General features: G+C 47.8%; 1 protein-coding gene across 1 annotated transcript in view; it reads left to right on the top strand.

The window, feature by feature from the left end:
• The window catches only part of TET3 (tet methylcytosine dioxygenase 3), a 121,443-nt gene that overhangs the window by 88,894 nt on the left and 17,730 nt on the right, over nucleotides 1–14,819 (top strand). Inside the window, 3 exon segments of the mRNA XM_017861844.1 lie at nucleotides 4,674–4,767; nucleotides 12,302–12,510; nucleotides 14,359–14,509. Coding sequence (XP_017717333.1) covers nucleotides 4,674–4,767; nucleotides 12,302–12,510; nucleotides 14,359–14,509 — 454 coding nt within the window.

The following is a 14,819-nucleotide window of genomic DNA, read 5'->3' as shown; positions in this document are numbered from 1 at the left end:
CCCCCCCCCCCCCCCGCCGATTGCTTTTAAAATAACAGCCAGCTGTAGATTCTTCAGAAACTGATCCAAGGGAGGAATTCCTCTCAAGACCAGGAATACTTGTGTTTTTCCTTAGCAACTGGTTTATTTTTATCTTAAGGACCTTGCAAATCATGTAACAGATTGCAGTTCCATCTTTATGTTGCCTGCTAGTAAACTTGGAGCCAGATTTGTGTACCCCATCAGGAGGAAGGTAATTTCTCATCTTTGGCCCATAGAACCTATTCAGGTTCATTCCTCTGGGTTTTTTTGTTTGTTTGTTTTATTTTGTTTTGTTTTTGACATGACCCTAACAAGCCTTTTTCGGATTTCTCATATAACAAGATATTCTAGGCTTATCTCTCAGAAATAGACACAAAATCCCACTGTTTGTATTTTGTATACCAGCGTACCTTTTTTTTTTTTGCCCTTTACTCTGATTTCATCACTTGTTAGTTTTATCTTGTAGATATCTTCATAAGATCCTTTCTGGAACAAGGGGAGTAGTGAGTGATTGATGCAAATCCCCTGGGTAGGGATCTAGTTTGTGAATGGTGGGTATAGTTTGTGAATGGCAGGTCTAGGCCGCCTCTTTTCCTAGACTGTTCCTCAACCCTTTCTCTTCAGGACTGCTCTGCTGTCAGGAGTTGGCTGAAGGCAGGGAGGGGAAATAAACTGAAATCAGGAAAACCTGGTTCTGTTAGCTTTTCCAGTAAAGATTTGGAGAAAGGAGGGGAAGGTTGAAAGCAGATCCTAAAATTTCCCAACTTATTTATGAGCTTCATACCTTGTGGGTACCCAGGTCCTTATCTTCATAGATAATTGGAGTCAGTTGTCAAACCTGTATCTGAGACTGGTGCACAGCACAGAGCCTTGTGTGTTCTGTCTGGGAAGGAGATTCTCTGCAGCCTAGGAGTTCGTTAAAAGCTTGTGCTAGAAACAAAGAACCTGTGCTAGCAGGTTCTCTGAGATTTGGGGAAACTGGTCTTGTTACTGTGTGATAGAGACAATCCTGAACAGGCAAAGCCTCAGAGCAGTGGTTGTCAGACTTCAGTGGGCCTCAGAGTCTCTAGAGGGTTTGTTAAAACACAGATGACAGGGCCCCACCTGAGTTTCTGACCCAGCAGGTCTGGGATGGGACCTGAGAATCTGTGTTCCATTCCTACCAAATTTCTAGGGGATGCTGATGCTGCTGGCTCTGGGACCACCCTTGGAGAGCCAGTTATCCTTTAGAATAAGATGATTGGCTTGGATGATTAGTTATCCTTTAGAATAAGATTTCAGGCTATCTATGCAGACTTAGTTGAGGGTTTGATAGTTAATCTGAATACTAGAAGGGCCTCTTCATGATAGGCCAAAAAGTGAGGCACTTAAGAAGAAAGAGCTAAAGTGAGAGTTGATTGGCTGTCTTTAAACACAAAGAGACAGGCAGTTCTGTTTTGTTTGTTGTTGTTGTTGTTGTTGTTTTAAGTCTAGCTGATCAGACAGTGCTTGGCCCTTTTATTTGTCTAATGCGAGGTTCACTGCAGGACACATTTCTCACAGGGGCGGGATGGTGGGGAAGGACCTGGTTGGAAAGCGGTGGCAGTGTCCTCAGCTCACCCTCCTGCGAGGAACGCGATAGTGCTTCCGTCTCAGCGAGAGGAGTGTGGTCACCTCAGGCTGTTCTCCCGACAGAGATCTCCAGGACACACCAGGGCCCCAGGCCCTGCCGTTATGGGTGGCTTCCTGATAAATGCTTGTTGAAATGAAAGTTGTCCAGGAACCAGACAAAAGCAGCATTATGTGTTCTTTAACTCTTCATCCAGACCACACAATATAAACTCCTGAGTCCTGTCTCCAAACACTTTCTATAAGAGACTAACAGAGCCTTAGAATTTTAATGTTGTAATTATCAGAAACACTTTTCATCCTTTTGCTAAGATCTTGAGTGAAATAGAGAACATGGAACTCAGAGGAACCTTAGATCAGCATTTTAAAAAAATCTGTGTGGGCTAACAAGAGCTTGTTTGGAAACATTAATTAGTTAATTTAAAATTATAAACTCTGTTCTCTTTTCAATTACAAAATGAAACAAGGCTTTAAAAGTCTAAAGAATAAGTGAAGCTCTAAAGTTTGATGTTATTTTTCAATATTTTCTAAGCATTTACAAAGATATCTGTATATATACAGATATAAATGTATTAAATATGTATATAGAGAAGTTTTAAACCAAATGTAGTCCATTATAATATACCCACTGTCTGTAGCTTGCTTTTTCCCCCACTTAATTTCTTTCCATGTCAGTACATACAATTCTACCTAATCATTTTTGATGGGACATGGTTTTTCATTGCATGAAAATTGATGGGTTTTTTGTGAGATTTATTATAATGTATTTAACCAGTCTCATGGTAGACATATAAGTTGTTTCATTTTTCTGTTGTTGATGAGACAGTGAATTATCTTGTTCCTAAAGCTTGGTGCATTTGTACAGTTATTTCTGGGGTGGAGATTCCTAGAAGTGGAGTGGATAAAATAAAGAATATGTGTATTCTGAACTGTAGAAGTTATGATAACGTTAATGCTCTATGAAATAGTATATTAAAATAACATGCTGTGATCAAATTGAATTTATTACAAAAATACAAGGATAGTTAGATTCAGACAAGCTGTTAAAATAGTATGCTGTTAATTGATCAAATAAAAAACATTTAATCATCTGTCTCCTTATATGTTAAAAATACATTTTATAGGCCGGGTGCGGTGGCTGAAGCCTGTAATCCCAGCACTTTGGGAGGCCAAGACAGGCGGATCACGAGGTCAGGAGATCGAGACCATCCTGGCTAACACGATGACACCCCGTCTCTACTAAAAAATACGAAAAAAAAAAACTAGCCTGGCGTGGTGGCGGGCGCCTGTAGTCCCAGCTACTCGGGAGGCTGAGGCAGGAGAATGGCGTAAACCTGGGAGGCGGAGCTTGCAGTGAGCCGAGGTTGCACTACTGCACTCCAGCCTGGGCGACAGAGCCAGACTCCGTCTCAAAAAAATATATATTTTATAAAAATAATTCTTAAAATCCTTAGGACAGGAGACTCTTAGTAGCACCCTTCATATCTGTCTCTTTCCCAAAGTTAGCCAGTTTCATGCTCAGTGATGAATTGTTGGAAACATTTTCAGTTAAAGTCGGGAAGTAAGCAGAGATGCCTGCAAGCCCTTCAGAAACCTGGCCAGGCCTGGCATGCGTGGCTCACACCTGCAATCCCAGCACTTTGGGAGGCCAAGGCGGGTGGATCATGAGGTCAGGAGTTCAAGACCAGCCTGGCCAACATGGTGAAACCCCGTCTCTATTAAAAATACAAAAATTACCTGGACATGGTGGCGGGCGCCTATAATCCCAGCTACTTGGGAGACTGAGGCAGATAATTGCTTGAACCTGGGAGGCAGAGGTTGCAGTGAGCTGAGATCGCACCACTGCATTCCAGCCTATATTGCACCCAGCCTGGGTGACAGAGTGAGACTCCGTCTCAAAAAAAAAAAAAAAAAGCACCTGGCCATCTCAGAGAGACAAGAGTCAGGCTAGAGATATAAAGAATAGAAAGGAGTAGGTGGCAAATGACCATTATCTGCATTATCTACAGGTGACATGACATTGCACCTGAAACTAAAAAACTGTTAAAAATAAGATTCTGTAAGATTTTTTACATTATTAAAAATAATTACTGTTTATTGGACTCTTCCCTCATGCCAGGAACTTCAAAGTACTTTAAATAATATACTCCCTGTGGACTATTGTTTGATCTTTACCAAGCCCAGGAGGTGGGGACCATTTTAATTTCCATTTTATAGATGAGAAAACTGAGGCTTAGAGAAGTTTAGTAATTTGGCCACAGTTATATAGCAAGAAAATGGCAGGGCTGGCACTCACACCCAGTCTGTCTGACGTCCAGGGCTGTGCTTAGACCACTGCTGCCTCTTTGTAGTTGTGTGACCTTGGATAAGTCAGTTCAACTCCAGGGGCCGCAGTTCCACAATCTCTGAATATAGTGTGGTTGGTTAGACGGTCCTGGAGAGCTGGGGTTCTGATGCCCTGAGTGTGTATGGGGGCCAGGGCAGGTGGCATGTACAGGAACCAGATGTGTTTCCTGTCCAAGAGAACCTCAGAGCTGGTGTTTGGGCTTAGTAGAGCCACTTCTCCCCAGCCTCAGCTGTTTGTCATCATCATGGTCAAATGTCAGCTGGGGATTATTCAAAGAGAATAATAAGGGTTCCCCCATTTATTTTATTTGTTGTATTTACAAATAGCTAACTCTCAGGGTGACTCAGCTAACGGCTGGATACAAATGCCCGTGTTTAGCCTTTGGTTTCAGTTCCCTTCTGGAGTTAGGAGGTAACAATCAGGGACATTCTGCTCGACTCTCCTTCTGCCCTGGATCAGAGGGGCCCCGATGGGCAGGAGCAGAGAAGGGCCAGGTGAACCTGGAAGCCTGGAAGTGGCCACTGTGTCTCCAGAGCCTTTAGGTACCAAATAACATTTAAACCTTTCTCTTTCTTTTCTGTTGCCCCAACGGCAACCAGAAACTCAAACAAAAGCACACTGAGGCTGCCTTCCAACCAAAAGTTGTTCTCCTTTGGGGTTCTGCTGTGCTAATGGTGGCTTCTGTCTCCCTCTTCAGGTATGGAGAGAAGGGGAAAGCCATCCGGATCGAGAAGGTCATCTACACGGGGAAGGAGGGAAAGAGCTCCCGCGGCTGCCCCATTGCAAAGTGGGTGAGTGTCGAGCCCACTCACGAGCCACGGCTGTGCCTGGTTCCCCTTGCTGCATGTAGCTGAGCGGGCAGGGGCGGGGGCCAGGTGGGTGTGTAGGAGACAACATGTTGGCTGTCCAGGGGAGCCTTAGAGCTGGAATCTGGCTCAGGGTTAGGGTCATTTCCCCCAGCCTCAGCCGTTTGTCCTCATCTTGTTTAAATGCCAGTCCCCGGGTCTTGGGCCGGCCTTGGAACTGTGTTAGTCTTCACACTCAGCTCATCCTGTCCCTGTGGCTCAGGGCCGGAGGGGTAGGAAAGAGGAAGCTGGAGATGCTGTCATGACCCGATGGTGGACCCCACTATGAACTGTCAGACTCCTCGTCCCCTTCCATATGCCCTGGAGCTGCCAGTGCTTTTGTCTGCTGCTTGGAAGCCAGAGACAAACCTGAAGGCTGGCATGCTGAGATCCAACCTGAGGGAAGAGGCCAGGGCTCCGGGCAGCACTGTGGGCCAGTCTTGCCTCTGCCCTGCTTCTAAGCAGTTTCCTACCAGGCAGCCTAGATATCTCCACAGGGAGAACATCAGTGACTCAGACCCTAAGTCACCAAACAGAGTCCTTCTGACCTTGCCCTCCCAGTCCATGGGGAGATCTTTAAATAGCAGAGCATCTGCCTCTGCAGAACAAGTGCTGAGGAGGAGCAGCCGGGTTCTTCGGGTGCCTGCAAGCTCAGCCTCGTGCTATGCTGGGCAGTGGGTATGGGTGGAAGACGAGGGCTCAGTCCCTGTGTTCAGCCTGTTTGTGCTCTAGAGACACATGAAATAAAGTCGTGGAGACTGGGGTCATTGAGAGGCAGACTTGATGCTGTGGTTCAGAGGAGGAGGAATGCTCAGGCTAGGTTTCCTGAGGTGGGCGTGCCGGGGGCCATAAATACTGGCCCATTATTAGTCAGGCTGAGGAGAGGGAGGAAGCATTCCCAGTGAGGAGAATTGTGTGGGCAAAGGCAGAGGGGCTGGGTGGACAGACCCATGGCTGGCTGTGAGGGAGGTGGGTAAGATAACCCCTGTCAGTGTATGTCCATCTGTGCATGTTGTAGGAAATTCTGACATATGCTACAACATATATAAGACATATGTGCCTGTTTTTACCTGGTATACACTCTGTGCCTTTGTGTCTTTGTGTTTGGTGAAAGTAAAAGGCGTCTGAACTTGAACTACCAAGTTTACTATTTTAGCAATTTTAGTCAGCATTGCAGAATTATGTACAACCAAAGAATCTGGAATCACTTCATGTATTCATAAGTGTGAAGAAGCAGGCTGCCCCCACCGTCGTGAGAGGTGGTCATTGCGGTGAGAAGTCTGATGTGGCTCATCATGGTGGGGTGTAACCTCCCCAGAGAACCCATCAGAAAAAAGACATCATCAGCCCTAGAGTGATAGCTGACACTTTCTCCTGCTAATTCATGCAGTCATTGAGGAATTCCAAAGTCTTGGACATAAAAATGAAGATCTTGGAGCATAGGTAGAGTTGGAGACTTTTCCAGCTTCAAGAAAGTTGGCCCCTTAAAGAATAGCTGGTCCTGTGGGTGGCATTAAAGAAGATGCATTTCTAGCCGGGCACGGTGGCTCAAGCCTGTAATCCCAGCACTTTGGGAGGCTGAGACAGGCGGATCACGAGATCAGGAGATCGAGACCATCCTGGCTAACACGGTGAAACCCCGTCTCTACTAAAATACAAAAAAACTAGCCGGGCGAGGTGGCAGGTGCCTGTAGTCCCAGCTACTCGGGAGGCTGAGGCAGGAGAATGGCGTGAACCCAGGAGGCGGAGCTTGCAGTGAGCTGAGATCCGGCCACTGCACTCCAGCCCGGGCAACAGAGCAAGACTCCGTCTCAAAAAAAAAAAAAAAAAAGAAGATGCATTTCTAGACCCCGGATACAGTGGTAAAGCAATAAGCCCTGCCCAGGGCTCTTGTGGCCCCACTGAGGGCTGGGAAGAGCATGTTTGCCTAGAGAGCAAGGCCAGTTCCTGGGGCTAGGAGAGGAAGGCAGGAGGATGGAGGGGCAGGAACTTGGTCCTCAGTATGCCATTGCTCTGGGATCTGTGGACGGATGCCCAGAGCAGGGCGCATGGGACGCAGTGAACTGGAGGTTACATTCAAGTAGGGAACAGCTCGTGGGTGTCACTGAGCCCTGGTGGGTGAGTATAGAAGGTGCTGACAGTGTTTGCAGAGGGTGGGACTTCCCATGTCTGATGAATGAAGAGAAAAGGAGAGGAAATACCATTTTTTTATGGGAGGAGCAAATGGGTGGTCAATCACAGAACTATTGTAGTGGCAAGAAAATGGCAGCGCTGAGAGCTTTTTTTTTTTTTTTTTTTTCCTAGCCATCTCCTTTAGTGTGGTGGAGTTCTGGGGTTTTCTTTTGGCTACAGAGCTGCCAAATACCCTGTCTTTTGGTAAGAGGGCTTGGTTTAGAGAGTTCCACCTCCTTTGGAAGCTGGAGAGGGGTTGGGTGCTCCTTCTTCCTGCCCTGTGGGGAAAGTGACCCACAGATCCTTAGAAGGATGGATTATTCTTGGTGGCAGTGTAGTGTCAGGAGCCCAGAGCCAGTTCTGTGGCCACGGGTGAGTGCAGGCATCCAGTGCATCCTGTGCATGTCCCCACCCTGCCTGGTCCCGTGTCCAGAGCCTGGCTTTTGTTTTCCAACCAGGATTTGTGCCTATTTCAGCCTCTCCCTAGCCCCTAACCATACCTTCAGCTTAAAGCAGTGTGCCTCATATGTTCTACACTTGACTGGCCAGGATTTGGGGCCACAGTGAAGGCACATCATGGGTACCCAGCAAATGTGTGTTGATAGGATGACCTAGGAAGCAGTGGGTCAGCCCAGAGAGCCCTCTGGTCATCTGTGATTTTAAGGTGGCCTGTACAAAATGTGGAAGATTCTAGGGGTGCCCTGGTTGCACTCTGAAGGCTCAGAACAACAGAGGCATGCCAAAGGCAACACCTGGTACAGCAAGATGGGCTCTGGGAAAGAACTCCAGAGATGCTGCCGGTACCGGTGTGTAAAGGTCACAGACGTCAGAAGGCAGGTATTTGTAGGCTCATTAGGGACACAGTGAAACAGACTTAGGAAGCCACAGATGTTAGAACCAAGCACCGTGGTGGGAGCTGTGGGAAGACAGGGTTGGGGTTCTGCTGGGGGTTGTGTTACTCTTGGTCTGGTGCTCAGGGAATTCTGCCCAGAAACTGGATGAGCTGTTGAGGAGTCTGTGGCTGAGTTGGAGCCGTCTCTGTTGCTCTACTCAGGTATGGATGTTTTTGTGCCTCTGTCAGCCTTTGACTTGGACATTTTTGTGTGTGTTACCCTGCCAGGCTCCTTCATAGGGGTGTGGGTAGGGAACTCCTCTGCGCTGTTTTCTTAGTTTTTTTAGTGGACCCACGGGCCTGTGAGGATGGGCCACAGATAGCTGTCTGCTTGTGTCCAATGACATTGCGTGTTTGCCATTTGGGAAGCCAGAATAGCATGGCCTCAGTCACAGCCATGACTGGTTGGGTGACTTGTGTGCTCTGAATGCCTCTCCCATGAGTGTGATTGGCTGTGTTCCTCCTGGCCAGGAGCAGAAGTTGACCTTAGTGCCTCGCAAACCCTAGTCACAGAGACCACTGCCTTGTCACTGTCCACAAATGTGTGTCAATGCCTGTGATGTACTCAGCCTAATCTGCAGGAATCCAGGCAATCACACAGGGAGTTCTACACAGTATCTGATTTAATACTGTGTTCAGGTGTTACTGATATCCAAAATACACATTTCAAAAGAATGATATAATTAATGCTTTAGTGGGGAAGCACCATTCTTGCTGGGCCTCAGAGCAGGAATTCATGGCCAGAGATGTGTTTTGTTCAGAGTATCCTTTCAGAGTCTGAAGGAAATTCTGGCACATGCTACAGCATGGGTAGGACATTACATTAAGTGAAATAAGCAAGTCATAAAAGGATAAATACTGTATGATTCCACTTACATGAGGTACCTAGAACAGTTAAATTCAGAGGCAGAAAGTAGGCTGGGCAAAATGGCTCACGCCTGTAATCCCAGCACTTAGGGAGACCAAGCGGGCAGATCACCTGAGGTCAGGAGTTCAAGACCAACCTGGCCAGCATGGTGAGACTCTATCTCTACTAAAAATACAAAGAATTAGCCAGGCATGGTGGTGCGCGCCTGTAGTCGCAGCTACTCTGGAGACAGTGGGGAGAATCGCTTGAGCCCAGGAGGCAGAGGTTTCAGTGAGCTGAGATGGCGCCACTGTACTCCAGCCTGGGCCACAGAGTGAGACTCAGTCTCAAAAAAAGAAAAGAAAGAAAAACAGAGGCAGAAAGTAGAACAGTGGTTTCAGAAGAGGAGAATGGAGAGTTCCTTAATGAGCAGAGTTTGTTTTGCAAGATGAAAAAATTTTAGAGATGGGTGGTTGTGATGGTTGCACAGCAATATGAATGTACTTAATGCCACTAAACTGTGTACTTTGAAATGATACAATGATAAATTGTATATTTTACCATAGTTTAAAAAAAAATGGAGCACTCACGTTTTTGGAGAGGGATTTTATGTAAAATCTGGATTTCCATTTTTTTCTTGCAAAATTGGAAGAATAAGCCTCACTGGGCTGGAATTCCCCCGCGTGGTAGTTGATGGCAATAAGGCCGGGTTTCCCCCTGTTCATGGGCAGATGCTTTTCACTTTGCCGCCATCCACACCACCCACTAGTCTTGCATCCGGCCCACCTTCCTCATTTGTATTACCTACCTGGCTACCCCTTTCAGGGTCTCCCAGCACGGACCCACTCGTGACCAGGTCTATCTGCAACCCAGCATCTCCTGACCTCCAGACCCACTCAGAGGGGGGGTATCCTTAGAGACCACTCAGGTGCTCTAAGGCAGTGGTCCCCATCCTTTTTGGCACCAGGGACTGGTTTCGTGGAAGACCATTCAGGCATTAGATTCTCATAAGGAGTGCACAACCTAGGTCTCTCACATTCGCAGTTCGCAACAGGGTTCGTGCTCCTATGAGAATCTAATGCTGCTGCTGCTCTGACAGGAGGTGGAGCTCAAGTAATGCATGCTCGCCTGCTGCTCACCTCCTGCTGTGCAGCCCAGTTAGTAACAGGCCACAGACCCAGTCAGTACAGGTCCGCACCCCGGGGGTCAGAGACTCCTGCTCTAAAGTACCTCAACCTCAGGGTGCTCCCAGTTAACTCGCCAGTAAACCACACCCATGCCCACACAGTCTCCTGAGCCACAAGGTGTGGAAGTCACTCAGGGTGTTTCCTTGTCCCTCAGCCTCAGGAATCCATTCTTTCTCCTGTTTCCTTACCCCCTGCCATAGTTAGGACTTTATTCATTTTGCTTGCATTATGTCAGTGGTGTTCCAGCTGGTCTCCCCATCTTGCCCTTCTCCCGATTTTCTGCCCCGCCCCCTTTCTAAAGCATGAAACTCTTTTTTTTTTTTTTTTTTTTGAGACGGAGTCTTGCTCTGTCACCCAGGCTGGAGTGCAGTGGCCGGATCTCAGCTCACTGCAAGCTCCGCCTCCCGGGTTCCTGCCATTCTCCTGCCTCAGCCTCCCGAGTAGCTGGGACTACAGGCGCCACCACCTCGCCCGGCTAGTTTTTTGTATTTTTTAGTAGAGACGGGGTTTCACCGTGTTAGCCAGGATGGTCTCGATCTCCTGACCTCATGATCCGCCCGTCTCGGCCTCCCAAAGTGCTGGGATTACAGGCTTGAGCCACCGCGCCCGGCCAGCATGAAACTCTTTATGTAAGACCCCTGCTCACCATCCTGCTTGGAGCCCCTGCCTCAAGGCCTTGCCCCTGAGCCTGACACTCGGAGCCCTTCCCAGTCTACCCTCATCCTTCCCCTGCCCACAGGCCCCCGCATCTTCTCTGGCCACAGAATTATCTGGCATTCTCTAGCAATTTTCAGCCACCTGCTTTCCCAGCTCCCAGGCCTCTTGGCCCTGACATCTTTTTATAAACCAGGACAGTGTTTGGGAGTGAATGAGAACCCAGACCTCAGACCTGGATCCTGAGCAGCAGAGCAGTAGATGCCCAGGGCTCTCGCTTAAAAAATAAAAAAGGTAGCTTTATTGAGATATAATGCTCATACCATACAGTTCACACATTTGAAGCATACAATTCAATGGTTTTTGGTGTAGTACATTTTTAAATTGTGGTAACAGTGTATAAACAGGCTGGGTGCAGTGGCTTATGTCTGTAATCCTGGCACTTTGGAAGGCTGAGGCAGGAGGATCACATGAGCCCCAGCAGTTCAAGACCAGCCTGGGCAACATAGTGAGACCCCCTGTCTCTTAAAAATTTTTACAAAGTTAGCTGGGCATGGTGGCATGTGTCTGTATCCTAGGTACTCAACAAGGCTGAAGTGGGAGGATCGCTTAAGCCCAGGAGGTCGAAGCTGCAGTGAGCTATGATCATGCCACTGCACTCCAGCCTGGGCAACATAGTAAGACCCTGACTCTTTAAAAAAAAAAAAAAGTGTGTGTGTAGAAATAAAATCTAACATGTTAACCATTTTTCAGTGTACAGGTTGGTGGCATTAAGTACATTCACGTTGTTGTACAAGCATCAGCATAGTCTATTTCCAGAACTTTTTCAACATCCCATACTGAAACTCTGCACCCGGTAACAATGGTTCCCCATTCTCCCTTCTCCCAGGCCCTGGTAAACTCTAATCTACTTTCTATCTCTCTGAGTGGAACTGTTCTGGGTGCCTCATGTCAGTGGAATCATACACTATGTGTCCTTTTGTGTCTGGCTTATTTCATTTAGCATGTTTTTGGGGTTCATCCATGTTGTAACATGGATCAGAATTTTGTTTCTCTTTAAGGCTGAGTAATACTTGGTTGTCTGTCTATACCATGTCGTACTTACCTGTTCATCAACCGATGGACGCTGAGGGTGCTTCCACCTTTTGACTGTTGTGAATAGTGCTGCAGTGAACGTGGGTATTCAGGGATCTGCCTGAGTCCTGCTCTCGGTCCCTTGAGTGTATTCCTAGGCATGGAATTGCTGGATCATATGGTGATCCTATGTTTAGCTTTTGGAGGCATTGCCAGACTGTTTTCTACAGTGCCAAGCCCCTTGCATGTTAACTAAAAACACACAGGTATGCAGCATTTTCTCTGCAAATGTTTTAGGATAACATAAAAATCTGACTGTATTTTGGCTTACAGTTTTATCTGTGTATTTTACTCCTAAGCCTATGTAAGTCATCAGCACCTTAGATTTTGTGGTAATTATCTTTTACGTCACTCTAAATAAATAACTTTTATGTTTTTGTTCCCTAACAAAACATTTGTTCCCTAGTAATGTTCCCTGTTTGTTCCCTAATAATGGTCTCTTAGCTTGTGAGATTGCTGTCATCAGGGCATGATGTCCCTAGAACCCTGCCCTTAAGACCTGCGCCCTGGGTCTGTGTGACAGAGGGAGGGGTGGCACCATGCAGAGGCGCACGGGTACCTGGCTCCTGCCCCTCACAACCTGCGTCCCTGCAGGTGATCCGCAGGCACACGCTGGAGGAGAAGCTGCTCTGCCTGGTGCGGCACCGGGCAGGCCACCACTGCCAGAACGCTGTGATCGTCATCCTCATCCTGGCCTGGGAGGGCATTCCCCGTAGCCTCGGAGACACCCTCTACCAGGAGCTCACTGACACCCTCCGGAAGTATGGGAACCCCACCAGCCGGAGATGCGGCCTCAACGATGAGTACGTAGCAGGGGGTTGCAGGGCCAGGGCCCACCTATAGGGTCCTGGGCAGCAAATACAGGAGACTGCGGGCAACCCGGGGGAAGGCTCCTAGGGGCCCTCTCTGCGGCACTGTTTGTCTTGCACAGTTAGGACTGTGGTTGAGGAAGGCATATCCACAGATCTTGCTTGAGCTGGGTTCTAGCCCTGGCTCTGGAGGGTCTGCTAATTTGACTTCACTGTTAAACCCCAGGTCGATATACTGGCACTAATGATGTTAGCGAGTGTGAAGTACATGTGCCCCACAAATAGAAGGTATCGAAGATATTTACAAAACCTGCCCTTGGCCAGGGGTGGTGACCCATGCCTATAATCCCAGCACTTTGGGAGGCCGAGGTGGGTGGATCACAAGGTCAGGAGTTTGAGACCAGCCTGGCCAGTATGGTGAATCCCCATCTCTACTAAAAATTAAAAAATTAGTCGGGCGTGGTGGCACACGCCTGTAGTCCCAGCTACTCAGGAGGCTGAGACAGAAGAATCGCTTGAACTCGGGGGACAGAGGTTGCAGCGAGCCAAGATTGCACCACTGCCCTCCAGCCTGGGCAAGAGTGAGACTCTTGTCTCAAAAAACAAAAAAACAAAAAAACCCTGCCCTTATTAGAGTTTTTCCCATTTTTAAAAATGAAGATATATTTATTTACAATAAGATTCATCCTCTTAGGTATATAGTTTTGACAAATGTTTACAGCCACATAGCTACCACTACCACAATCAAGATATACAACAGGGCTGGGCATGGTGGCTCATGCCTGTAGTCCCAGCACTTTGGGAGGCCAAGGCAAGTAGATCGCCTGAGGCCAGGAATTCGAGACCAACCTGGCCATCGTGGCGAAACCCCGTCTTTACTAAAAATACAAAAATTAGCCAGGCATGGTGACACATACCTGTAATCCCAGCTACTCAGGGGGCTGAGGCATGAGAATCACTTTCACCCAGGAGGCGGAGGTTGCAGTGAGCCAAGATGGTGCCATTGCACTCCAGCCTGAGCAACAGAACAGGATTCTGTCTCAAAAAAAAAAAAAAAAGATATAGAACAGTTCCATCTTCCCAAGTGCCCTGTGCCCGTTATAAGCAAGTGCTGCCCTAGCCTGGGCAGCCACCAGGCTTGTTTCCTGCTCCTGCAGGTTTGCCTGTGTGAGAATGCCACGTAAATGGGGTCATACAGGGCGTAGCTTCCTGAGTCTGGCTTCTTCCATTGAACATAGTGTTTTCAGTGTTCATCTGTGTTGACGTGTGTGTCAGTAGCTCGTTCCTCTTTATCACTGAGTCGTCATCCACTGTGTGGATCTATCACAGTGTGCTTATCCATTCCCCAATTCGGGGCACTTGAGTTGTTTCCAGATTGTATTAAGCATTAATTTTCATCTCAGTGTACTTTGTTGAAAGGCCTGTTAGCATCTGGACTATAGAAAATAGGCACGTTCAAACCCTGGGGCTCACATCATCTCCCTGCTCATGTGGTCTGTGTTGGAGCTGGTTAAGATATTAGAGTTAAGGGAAAGTATAAACCTTAATAGGTTTTCCCAGATTCTTCCCCCTTACTTCAGTAAATCCATGTGCTGCTCCCAGCACCAGACTCAGTGTTAAACCTACAGGCTCTCAGTGGTGGGGGCAGAAGAGGCTGCTTAGATCTGGCTTTCTACTCAAGGAAACTTGAGAAAGGGGTTGGGGACAGGGAAGGATGGGTCTCAGTCACTGGGAGGCTGGTGGGTGCCAGGGCTCAGCAGGGCCAACTCTTGAGGGAGGAGGAATACTCCAGAACGAAGCGATAATTGCATCTGTATCTCTGACCTGTGCTGTGTGTTGCAGCCGGACCTGCGCTTGCCAAGGCAAAGACCCCAACACCTGTGGTGCCTCCTTCTCCTTTGGTTGTTCCTGGAGCATGTACTTCAACGGCTGCAAATATGCTCGGAGCAAGACACCTCGCAAGTTCCGCCTCGCAGGGGACAATCCCAAAGAGGTGAGCAGAGCTGGGCGGGTACCCTGCCTCCCACCCTTTCTCATCTGGCGCCCTTCATAGTCCAACGGGAGGTAGGACTGGCACGCCATGACTCAGATGCGCAGGAAGTGGAACTTGTTTTCGTTTTTTTTAAAAGCTCTCCTTATCTTGCTATGAAATAAGGGGTGTGTGGAGGGCACCAAGTGTGAAGAATTAGACTTAGCAGTTATGGGTGCCCCCAGGCTCTTCCAATTTAAACCATCTCTTTTAGGTAAATATTCCACATATCGAAGATACATATTCAAATTCCTTGTCAGAATTTGGCCCTCTC

The sequence above is a fragment of the Rhinopithecus bieti genome, unplaced genomic scaffold (assembly GCF_001698545.2).
Source record: "Rhinopithecus bieti isolate Rb0 unplaced genomic scaffold, ASM169854v2 scaffold_63021, whole genome shotgun sequence".
Classification (NCBI taxonomy): Eukaryota; Metazoa; Chordata; class Mammalia; order Primates; family Cercopithecidae; genus Rhinopithecus; species Rhinopithecus bieti.
The sequence above is the reverse complement of the archived record's forward strand: the minus strand, read 5'-3'. Positions and strand labels throughout refer to the sequence as shown.